The sequence below is a fragment of the Dendropsophus ebraccatus genome, chromosome 13, assembly GCF_027789765.1.
Source record: "Dendropsophus ebraccatus isolate aDenEbr1 chromosome 13, aDenEbr1.pat, whole genome shotgun sequence".
Taxonomy (NCBI): Eukaryota; Metazoa; Chordata; class Amphibia; order Anura; family Hylidae; genus Dendropsophus; species Dendropsophus ebraccatus.
The window spans coordinates 18,257,521-18,270,063 of record NC_091466.1 but is presented as its reverse complement, the minus strand read 5'-3'; the positions used below and the strand labels follow the sequence as shown (position 1 = coordinate 18,270,063).

The 12,543-nt window shown below is 44.5% G+C and overlaps 1 protein-coding gene across 3 annotated transcripts in view; it reads right to left on the bottom strand.

Moving 5' to 3' along the window:
* Positions 1-788: 788 nt before the first annotated feature.
* The window catches only part of FUT8 (fucosyltransferase 8), a 128,264-nt gene continuing 116,509 nt past the window's right edge, over positions 789-12,543 (bottom strand). For all 3 annotated transcript variants that reach the window (XM_069950389.1, XM_069950390.1, XM_069950391.1), the window contains exons 10-11: positions 12,371-12,521; positions 789-1,778 (exon numbers count right to left, since the gene is read on the bottom strand). In XM_069950389.1, coding sequence (XP_069806490.1) covers positions 1,461-1,778; positions 12,371-12,521 — 469 coding nt within the window. In that variant the 3' untranslated portion in view covers positions 789-1,460. The remainder of the gene's footprint in view (positions 1,779-12,370; positions 12,522-12,543) is intronic.

Genomic DNA, 12,543 nt, shown 5'->3' with positions numbered 1-12,543 from the left:
GGAGGGATTCGGCCGGGCCGTCCAAAGACGACATCGCTGACTGAAGATCGGAGACAAGTCGGCACGTGACAGGTATGTATAGCGCACCACACTTCCGGGTACACGGGTGGGGGTGGTGGGACACGGGAAAGGGGGCCATTCACAGACATAACATACATTACAAAGTTGTGTAACTTTGTAATGTGTGTTATTCTGTGAATAATTGTTTACCGCCGCACTACCCCTTTAAGTCCCTGAAAAACCCTTAAAATGAGTTATCCAGGGATACTATTTTGTTTTTTTAAATAAATTAGTGATAGCGCCTTTATTCTTCCCACAGCTGCTGTTCCAACCCTCCAGCTACCCGCTTATCGCTCTTTTTCTTGGTTCCTGCTCAGCCAATCACTGGGGCTGAGGCAGGTCACCACTTTGGCCAGTGGTTGTTTCTATAAAGGCTAGTCATTATAGGAACCAGGAAGAAGCAGCAACATGCAATAATCTAGAGCATCGGAACAGCAGCTGTAGGGGGGGATCGGAGAAAGTATTTTTTCATCACAACAAAAAAGAAAAAAAATATGGACAACCCCTTTAAGACTACCAGTAGTATTTCTTGTAGAAAATGAGATGTGTTGTTATTGTGAACCAAACCATCTCATGTCAGGAAGATTTCTTATCGAGACTGACCCAATTTCTACCCAACGATGGAGTCACGCCCAGTTGTGACTGTAGACGTGAGAGCTCCACTGCGACGCCCTGCAGCGGTTCACAGACGTACCTCTCCTCCTCAACAATGTGCAAGCAGCTATAAATAGGTCATTTTTTATATTATTTAATTGTTTGTTATCAAAGACAATGCCAAGAAACATGTGTTTAAGAATCATCTCATGGAGAATTTATACAAAAAAAAAAAACTCTTCCTACAGTAACAAACAGTGAATGGTTTTGTCAGTGTGATGGGCCATTTGTGTACTGAACAACAATGTGACCCTCGAAAGGTTTGCCTAAATCAAATGTCTTCATGTACACCATGTTGCTTCCTTTGGGCTCTTGGACTGGAGGATTTGCCATAGTCTCGTTGCTACTTAAGCTTGGAAATGGGCACAGTGCTTCAGGCTGTGCCGGATGACGGGTGAACCATTGGTAACAGGCATCATCGATTAAAACCTTGCAAATATAAAACTTCTTCATGTCACTCTAATTGCACAATATGGCAGTGTTAACGTCTGAGAGACTGTCACTTAATGGCAGAAGGAGAGCACCGTGCTCTACTGACCGGCCACATCCCGGGCAGGCTGAAACATTTATGAGAGTTTTGGACTGGAAATGTTCTGCACAGACGTTCAAGGAATAGAAACTTCCAGTAAAATCCCTTTCGTCGCACTGAATGTGAAACTTCTTGACATAACTTAGAACCGCAGTTCAGTCTCTCTGGCGTTTCGATGGGCACATAGTAGCTTCCAGTATCAGGCTGTCATCTCGTCTCATTTGTTGGCGTCTGGATATGTTGGGTATTTGACAGTTTCTAATTTTTCCTTAACCTTGTATGAGGGGTAAAGACCGGTCCGGCCTAGTTTACGATTAATGCCCTTTGAGTAGCCATCCCAGTGATTCCCGGCCACGCCGATAATGTCCCCAGGTTCCATAGGGATTTCGTCTGCATTTCTCGGATTGTGGGGATATATTGCGATTTGGTTATGAGCGTTCTGTCCTCCGAAATAATAAATATCATCCAGGGAATGGAAGTTAGCTGAAGCGTCAGGATGGAGGGTCTGCATGATCTCATAAGCCACACGGCACACCTGTGAAAAGAAGGAAAAATCATCAACAATCACAAAAATACATTTACATTTGATTTACTTCACTAGTTTAAAAACCTGTCACCCCAGCACCTGGGACAGAGCACGCCCGACCCCCCTGGTAGAGCCCCAGATACTTACCCACTCCTGCCGTACCCGCTGCAGAGAAATCGCTGCCCAGCGCTCTGCACGCTTAATATGTAGATTAGAAGAGATGAGTCCGATGTCCATAGAAAATCACCGGAGCAGTTATTTCCTATGGACATTGGACCAATCTCTTCTCACTCACATACAGAGCGCGCAGACCATCGGGCAGAGATTTCTCTGCAGCGGGACCGGCAGGAGTGGGTAAGTATCTGGGGCTCTACCAGGGGGTTGGGTGGGCTTTGCCACGGTAGCTGAGGTGACAGGTCTCCTTTAAGATCTTGGTTGGTACCAGTAGTCGACTTTCTCCAATCATTCAATTATCCCTGTTGTTTAAATCAAGTTTTTATGTATATATTTTTTTCTCTCAAATTTTTTATTTTTACAAAACCGCTGCTCACAGCTCAGCCTCCCCCCTTCGAAGGAGACAGAGCACGCCCAGGCAATAGGACAGCTTATCATTGTTGCTTAAGTCCATGGAGTTTGCTAGTAAGCAACTCTCTAAACGCTTTATAACCAAAAAAAACAACAAAACACAGCTCAGGCAAGATGGCTGCCCCCATAATAATGCAGAAAATTAAATAAAGATATAGGTAATATGTTCCCTTTAAGTTTAATCCCAAAAATGCCTTCTGTAGCTGAAGGAGAAATACAAAATGAATTGTTAGCTCCCCTATTCTTCAACAGGTTACAAACTAGCGTAACATAGACATGACATAGAGGCATAATATAGGGCCACAACTGTGTTTTTTCTGTTCTACTCACAGAAATTTGTACCAAAAAGGAAAAAAAAAACATATGGCATGCTCCATCATAACCTGTATGTACAGAGTCCATACATACCGCACGTAACAGAGCGCACGGTGGCCATACTAAGGAGCCATAATACTTCACTACATTATAAGCCTGACTCTTTTTTTTCAGTACAGGTATGAACACTCATCAACACTCATCATGATCAAGACTTCTGGCAAAAGTTTTTAAAATTACAGATACACTTATCTTTTTTATGTATTTGAAGAGAAAGGGAAATAAAGAAAAACAGATGGAATCCCATCCAATCCTATTGTCTCTATCAGATATACCACCACTCATCATACACATTACAGAAAAGTCAGGCACACACATTAGATTGATGTCGGGTCATGAAGACAGCGGTGGCCTACGAAATGGGTGGTCAGGGAAATAGCTGTTGGGTAAACAAGTGTTTGGTTAATAGCTAGTGAAGGTGTATGGGCACCTTTGGAATCAGTCGTGGTCCGAGATGATGTCTTATAAGTCTATGAAAAATTATTGATCATAATTTTCAAAGGATTCCCCGTGCTACTTAGTGGGGCCCACTGCTCTACAGCTCCAGTTGGGTATAATACGACTAGGACAGGACTTGTCTTTACTGGGACTGGTACCTATGTGCAAAGGCAACACGGCTCATCAGTCTGCTAGATGGCTGGCGGCTTCCAGTACACGATAGCTAGGTGTTCTAAACCATTGGGTCCAGAGTATATCCTGCGTCTAATACATCAGCAAGGGTTAACATTTCCCAATGACAATCTATAAACTTGTGCTAGCTGCCAAGAAATACATTTTTTGTCGAGATAATTACATTTAACAATACAAATCTGACAGTGTATCTAGGAAGAAACGCGTGTCCTCATTGCCATGCTCCGCACATTGATTTATATTATATTGTGCCGCATCAGCATTTACTGCAGAACAATTACATCCTCCCCGTGCCTGCCTTGTCATCTTTCTTGTCTGTGGAGAATCCAGTGACACATTCAATAGAGACACAATTGTGACGAATGGGGAGCGCTGGGAGAACAAATGTATCTGAACATTGCACAGGATTTGTATATAAACATAATATAAATGATTTGTACAGAGGGAAATAGAACAAATGCGACGGATCGCTCATTACTGAGTAGAAGCGGGGAACCCGCAGTCAATAGTCATACAATCTGCCATTTACTAATCTATTATACCCCCACTGTCACTAGGGAGTCGCTGCAGGTAAAAGCCGGGACCTGGGAAGCCTCTACTACACAGTATACAGATGTCAGCCTACATCAATCATTGAAAAGGTCAGTCTATTAACCGTATCTGTACGCAAGCCACGGCACGAAGACAGCAGCAAATGGGCCTGTGTCTAGAAGGGTGAGGTATGGGGATGTATAGCTCGGTGGTAAACAGATATGTAAACACCAAGACACACAATGTATCTGAGATGCGTTTCAAGCCGACGTAGATCAATTTACCATGATGATATGACTTACATGTGAAGCTGTGAGAGTAGAATTCATGCCACCTATTAGATGTACACATGTTCTGTCATTTTCTCTAGTGGATCCAAGGTACCCCTGTCTACCACTATGGCAGAATTCAAAATCAATGGGTAGTCTACTTTGGACAATCCCTTTTTTTGCTTCTTCCTCCCAGTCCCGCACAGCAGCTTCTGTGCGGCCTGTCTGAGCTGACAGACTGTCAATCACTGGCCGCGGCGGTCCTGGCCAGTGATTGGCTGAGCAGTCTGTCAGCCACAGGACTGGGAGGAAGAAGGAGCGCAGGAGAAGACCGTATTGCTGCGTGGAATCGGTGCCCGATGATTTAAGGTTTGAACCTAAATGAATGATCATCGGCTGATTGTTGTCTCTATTCAAAGGAGCGATGATCAGCCGAATCGGACTGATTCGGCCGATTATCACTCCGTGGAACAGGTCCCTTAGGTTTGGACCTAAAATCGTAGGTTCGTGTAATAGTGACATGCAGTTGCCAGCTGATGATTCCCCAAACACCTGACACCTTACCTCTTCCAGCTCCTGCTCTTCTCTCCTGTGCTCCTCAGCTTTACGGTCCTGGCATCTGCAGCGTCTGAGTGGCCTGTCAGCTGACACTGCTACTACTGGGACTAGAAAGCTGCGGAGCACAGGAGAGAAGACCAGGAGCGGGAAGAGGTAAGGTGTCAGGTGTTTGGGCAAGGACAACGCTAACGATGTCCATGCAGCCCTTACTGCCCGACTATCGGGCCATCTAAAAAGGTACAGTAAACAAGCACCAATCTAGCAGTGCCGACCTTGCATTATTTGTAGCTGCGCTGTCTCATTGACGTGAATTGCCCAGTGCTGCCGTTCTTGGCACCACAGCTCAACTGTAATGTTAAACTTTTTGTAATGTGTTGTACTGCGCTCCTAAAGTTTAGTTAAGGTAACAACACCCTAATGCCCCAGGCATCAATGGGGTGGGCTACATAAGTTTTGCACCTAAGCTGCACAATAGGATTTACAGGAAAAAGAATGGTGCCATAGGCTGTTTCCATGTTTTCCCAGACTCCCTAAGGTTGCATCCAACCTCTTCAGCCACTGGTAATCAAATTCAGAGTGAACTTGAGCATGCTTCCGACTCGGTCACCTCTAACAACCAGTGATGACTGTTTCCCGCCGCTGCCGCTCTTCTATTACACACCATGATCTACACGTTCATGGAGTCCCGACCGCTCTGGCTGCAGGGACATGATATACATTGGCTACTCTGTTTTGGCCCTTTTATAAAGCAGTAAAAGCTCTTCCCTTCGGAGCTAGTAGTGGAGATCTGTTTCATAGGTCTCGGGAAGCCCGGCTCATTGCTCATATGTTATTGAGAAACAGACTGGAAAAGATAGGTAAAAGCCGGTAATTATGGTCACGGCCGACACTTACTGACATTTGTACAATGTGTCTTTAAATGAAAGGCTACAGACCTTGTACATTAACCCCACAGCATAATGCGTCCATGGAGTTATAATGGAGGCATGAAGAAACGATAAAACGATGAGCAGAGAACTCAGGGTCTCTGTGCTATCCAAACTGCTGCTTTCTGAGCGGCTGCAACCAGGAGGCAGGGAACCAATGATACGTAAGGGATCTGCAGCTTCATTACACTGGTGGCCCATCCTGTGAAATGGCGCTCAATGTTATTAACCTGGTTATAAACCCTTTTTGACATGGAACAAATATTTAAAAAATGGAGTGTGGATGCTTTAGAAACAAAGAGAACCTCACCTGCCCAGATCCCCAGCAGCTGCTGTTCTGATGGTGTTCAGCTAGTCACTGACCGCAATGCTGACCAGGCTGCACAGGCACAGGGTAAGCAGGGAGCAGCAGAGACTGATCATCATCAGAACAGCAGCTGTTGGAGGATCAATATTGTCACACTAGGGTTATTTAAAAAAATGTTTTGCTGCTATATTAAGATTCCTAACTGTGTGAGGAGTCCAGGTGTTTTTTTATCACTTTTTCCTGCCCCAAAAAAACTGCACAATTCAGCAGACATTACATTTTGGCATTGGCTTTTATTTACTTTTTATTGTCTAATTTCACCGTGCATTATGCAATTACAGGATTATTTAATAGTCACTACAGATGCAGCAATATGACTTTCTTAGTCTTATTTATTTACATATTACAGGGAACCTATCACTTATAAGTATACTTTATGCTGACCTTGCTGAAATGACACAGACACATACAGGCTGTTTCCAGCGGGATAGACAGATACACAGAGAGGAACACCCCTGCTTAAGAATTAAGCACTGCAGGATAGGGAGTGGTACTAGGGAATAGGCGGTGCCAGCAACTGCCAAATGGGTGGTACTACCGAATGCAGTGCAACCGAATGGGTGGTGCCACCGAATGGGCGGTGCCAGCAACTGCCAAATGGGTGGTGCTACCGAATGCAGTGCAACCGAATGGGTGGTGCCAGCAACTGCCAAATGGGTGGTGCTACCGAATGCAGTGCAACCGAATGGGTGGTGCCACCGAATGGGTGGTGCCAGCAACTGCCAAATGGGTGGTACTACCAAATGCAGTGCAACCGAATGGGTGGTGCCACCGAATGGGCGGTGCCAGCAACTGCCAAATGGGTGGTGCTACCGAATGCAGTGCAACCGAATGGGTGGTGCCACCGAATGGGCGGTGCCAGCAACTGCCAAATGGGTGGTGCTACCGAATGCAGTGCAACCGAATGGGTGGTGCCACCGAATGGGCGGTGCCAGCAACTGCCAAATAGGTGGTGCTACCGAATGCAGTGCAACCGAATGGGTGGTGCCACCGAATGGGCGGTGCCAGCAACTGCCAAATGGGTGGTGCTACCGAATGCAGTGCAACCGAATGGGTGGTGCCACCGAATGGGCGGTGCCAGCAACTGCCAAATGGATGGTGCTACCGAATGCAGTGCAACCGAATGGGTGGTGCCACCGAATGGGCGGTGCCAGCAACTGCCAAATAGGTGGTGCTACCGAATGCAGTGCAACCGAATGGGTGGTGCCACCGAATGGGCGGTGCCAGCAACTGCCCAATGGGTGGTGCTACCGAATGCAGTGCAACCGAATGGCTGGTGCCAGCAACTGTCGAATGGGTGGTGCTACCGAATGCAGTGCTACCAAATGGGTGGGGACAGTGACTTGGTGGGTTGGGCCAGCTGTTGCTCTATCATGTGTATCCTAATAAGTGACAAACACATAGGATGGACACAGCCTGTCTGTGAATATACTGCAACAGTATACTTCCACTTGAAATTCCACTAGGCCAATAGAACATGGCCAATGTCCGCAATACCCACCCGTATTGTCCAAGATCATCTCATCTTCGAGGTAATGTAGGGCGAGAGCCTTCTTGCTGTGTCTATCTAGATGTCACAGTCAGCACCAAGTTATTTCCAACCTCAGCCATTAGAGAGAAGTCACTGCCGTATAATAATAAATGGTATAACTATGGGTCCAGGGCCATCACTATACTGTGTCCATGTCCACTCATTCAGAATTTCTTTAAAACTACTAAAGTTAGGAAATAAACAAATCTCACTTATAGAATATAAGGGACACCCATGGCTTGGCTTTCTTGGATCTTATGGCTTCTGAAGGGTTTGTGTAATTTGAAAGAACTGATTTTTTTTTTTTAAACAACACTTAAAGGGGGTTATGCAGGATGAGAAAAAAAGATGGATGCTGTTTTCACCCCAGAAACAGCGCCACTCTTGTCCTCATTCTGTGTGTGCTATTACAGCTCAGTTCCATTGAAGTAAATGGAGCAGAGGTGTAATACCACACACAACCTAAGGACAAACGTGGAGCTGGCAATCATGGATAACACCCTTTAATAAGGAGTTGGAAGTCCCAAATAAAAGACTTCCATCATTTAGTGGGGGACTGGTAAGTCAGGCTGAAGCGACTTGGCTGTGACACAGATTGTGCAGCCAAAAGTCGCCATGTTACACTGAAGGTATCATGCTGCATGGCAGCCAATGTAAGTGTAAGGGGTCAACAGGGCCAAATATTCCTTATAACCGTAGCCTAAATATGTCGCTCTGGAGGACCTGCCACAAGTGTTCATTATAGGGGCGGCCCACTGATTTAAAGGGGTTATCCAGAATTGGAAAAAAGTGTGTGTGTGGTATTTCAGCTTGGTGTCAATGAGGTAAATGGAGCAGAGCTGTAATTCCATAAACAACCTGAGGAGACAGAGGTGGTGCTATTTACGGAAGATAGTGGTTGTGCTTTTTTTTTTTTTTTATCTTGGATAACTGCTTTAAGGTCGCAATATGTAATGCTACATTTATCCTGTGGTGGCGCTGTTACCAGCAACGTACAGATAATTGCTGGCGGTGCAATGTCTCATCAGACCGTTGGTAAAGGAATCACTTCCTTTGTGGTTAAGCTTCAGACAGGAGACTTAGAATTAGCAGTTATTAAGATTGAAACGCTAGACCCAGGAATAAAGCTGGAAAACAGAGCGGCCCCATGATGCTACTCCATCCACACCTGGCCCATTCCTCATAAGACAAGGCTCCTAAACGCTACTGTCAGCTCCGCTACTCAAGTGTCACAATGACATTCAAGCGCGGCACAAGATGTCAGCTTCTCGCGTCAACACCCGGTGAAGAGGGCAAATGTGTCTGTGTATCTAGCAGGGTCACGCTGAAGGAAGTGTCAGGCTGGATTTCAGTATAGTGACAGCCTTATGTTAGCAATCTCTTATAGAAGCGGAGTGAGAAGTGACGACTCCAGCTAACAGTACCCAGGGCAGGTGATGTGCTACAGTACAGCTACAGAGGACTGCTTCCCGCCTTACTATGTGCAGGATTCTACTAGCAGCTCATTACTACTTCTTCCATACAATATACAAGATCCCAGGACACATAACTTGTATCTATATCCCAGGATTTGTGACATATCAGATATCTAGATCCCAGGACTTGTGACACATAATCCTATATCTAGATCCCAGAACTTATGACACATCCGATATCTAGATCCCAAAATTTGTGAACATACCCGATATCTAGATCCCAGAACTTATGACACATATTCTATATTTAGATCCCAGGACTTGGGACACATATCAGATATCTAGATCCCAAAATTTGTAAAACATATCTGATATATAGATCCCAGGACTTGTGACACATACCCGATATCTAGACCCCAAAACTTGTGACACATATCCAATATCTAGATCCCAGAACTTGTGACACATATCAGATATCTAGATCCCAGGACTTGTGACACATATCAGATATCTAGACCCCAGAAGTTGTGACACATATCCTATATCTAGACCCCAGAAGTTGTGACACATATCCTATATCTAGACCCCAGAAGTTGTGACACATATCCTATATCTAGACCCCAGAACTTGTGACACATACCCGATATCTAGACCCCACAACTTGTGAGACATATCCAATATCTAGATCCCAGAAGTTGTGACACATATCAGATATCTAGATCCCAGAAGTTGTGACACATATCCTATATCTAGACCCCAGAAGTTGTGACACATATCAGATATCTAGATCCTAGAACTTGTGACACATATCAGATATCTAGATCCCAGAACTTGTCACACATATCAGATATCTAGATCCCAGGACTTGTGACACATACCAGATATCTAGATCCCAGAACTTGTCACACATACCAGATATCTAGATCCCAGAAGTTGTGACACATATCCTATATCTAGACCCCAGAAGTTGTGACACATATCCTATATCTAGACCCCAGAAGTTGTGACACATATCAGATATCTAGATCCTAGAACTTGTGACACATATCAGATATCTAGATCCTAGAACTTGTGACACATATCAGATATCTAGATCCCAGAACTTGTCACACATACCAGATATCTAGACCCTAGAAGTTGTGACACATATCCTATATCTAGACCCCAGAAGTTGTGACACATATCCTATATCTAGACCCCAGAACTTGTGACACATATCAGATATCTAGATCCCAGAACTTGTCACACATACCAGATATCTAGATCCCAGAACTTGTCACACATATCCTATATCTAGACCCCAGAAGTTGTGACACATATCCTATATCTAGACCCCAGAAGTTGTGACACATATCCTATATCTAGACCCCAGAACTTGTCACACATACCAGATATCTAGAACCCAGAAGTAAAGATGTAATTTTGTCATGATATATATTTTTTAGATGGCTACACCGCTAACTCCCTGCGATTTTTTTATATAATTTATACGTCTCTTATATTATCTTTAACGCAGCACTATAACAGTAGTGCAGTCCTAAGGTAAAGGGTGGCTGGGTGATATCAGCAGCTTCATTGGCCCTAACCTGCTGATATCACCCAGACGCTCTTTACCTTAGGACTGCATTGATGTTATTCATATTTCTGTCGGTTCCGGTATTGTGCCGCTTTTTGATAATTTCGGATATGTTACGAACATTCTGGGCTATGCTCGTCCGCCCAGAGCACCTGCTCTGCCTGTTTATCCTGAACCACCCACTATGCTTATTCATATATGCATCGCTAGGTTCCCGTGCAAGTGCAGGAAGCAGCCTAATTTATTACTTTATTTACATTTATTTTGGGAGCAAACCCCTTTAAGCACATCTGACACGCTCCTTCGCCTTAGACAACTTTCCTTTATTTAATGGGCAGCCTTTATAGACAACAATAGGAGAAGCAGAAGGATGTCTGCAGCGAGGCTTATGCAGCAGGTCACCGCCATCTTCATTTATCAGTGCTATGGCTATTGTCTGCTTGGGATAAACTGTATGCGGGATACAGGCCAAAAGATGTATATTCCAATCTGAAGATACAATAACTCCTTCTGCTCCATACAAAGCAGGTATCAGTGCCTGGGACGATTATCGTGTGGAAAATCGTTAAACCGTACAAATTTAAACGATACTCGTCCTGCATAATTGCAGGCAATGATCGAGAAATGGTTCATGTGTCGCTGATCGTTGATTTAGATCTGACACTAAAATCATTGCTAATCCTTCGCTGTAGTGCCGCATTGGTTCACTAATCGTTCAGTGTAATCCCACATTGTTCCTTGTTTTGCTGGGATCAGATGGAGTAAACAATTGCAGTAAGGATGATTGTGATGATCGTAACTGACGACTATCGTTCTGTGTAATATGGGGAACGATTTCAGGTGAACGATAAACAAATCTTGTTTGCGAACGTTTATTGTTAATCATTAAAAATCGCTTTGTCTAATAGGACCCTGTTAGCATATTAAGGATTCAGTACACAACACGTCCTTTTACATTCAGCCAAAGACCCCCTTTAAGAAATGACATATAAGAGATTTACAGTTCTGCACTGGCTCATTGAACCTGATGCACATAATCGATACATAATACAAAGTAAAAACGTTGAAGACTATTAAAAAAAAAAAAAAAAAATAGTATTCCAATAATTTTCCCCTTTACCTGAGAGAGCCCTGAGAATATGCAGAGCACATTAAGGGAATGACAATGTGAATAGCATTATAGTGTGCGCCCATCCTTGGAGATTTATTACTTAGTGCAACCTGAAGGCTCCATCAATATCTCATCTATTAAATCAACATTAAACTAAATTATAAAACACTCAGAGCGCTCCTCGGAATTACCTGGCCGCCTTAAATAGAACTTTAGAAAATGCAAAATCAATCAACGGAGCCGAATCCATTTGCACACGACATAGCGTTGGGGGGTAGTCTCCACCCGGCAGCTCTCCAGCTGTTATATAACCACAACCCCCAGCGTACCCCGACCACCTACGAGTTGTAGTTCTACAACAGCTGGAGACAGCAGCCATGAGAGGAGTGAGCCGTGCCTTATAAATCAATTATTGAGGGAAGTTAATGAACAGTGGCTATTTACACACACAGTATATCCCATACTGACCTTCACTGTAGACCAGAACTGATTCCTTGTGACAGATGTGCACACCGCCGTCACTACAGACAGGTAGCAGAGACCATGAAAGGGATCAATAACTGCCCTATGGGAACACTGCATCAAATAAGTGGATGCTGATGGACCTTTGGTGGTTTGGCTCTGCTACATCATTGATGTGGCAATGACAAGCGTCAACTCCAGCTACAAAGCAGGACTGACCGGCCTCGGCAGTAGGAATCGAAGCCCAAGTGCAACATTGACTCACCTGTGAGGAGAAGGTGCACACGAGAAAGTCCGACTGGGATAAGAAATGGATGTCTAGGATAACGCCCCTCAAGGAATTTTCTGTGTAGCGATTGTGAAGACCGGCTGACCAGGATATGGAGTTGTCACTGATGAACTCATACTGGGGGTATCTGCAGGAGAAGCCACAAAGAA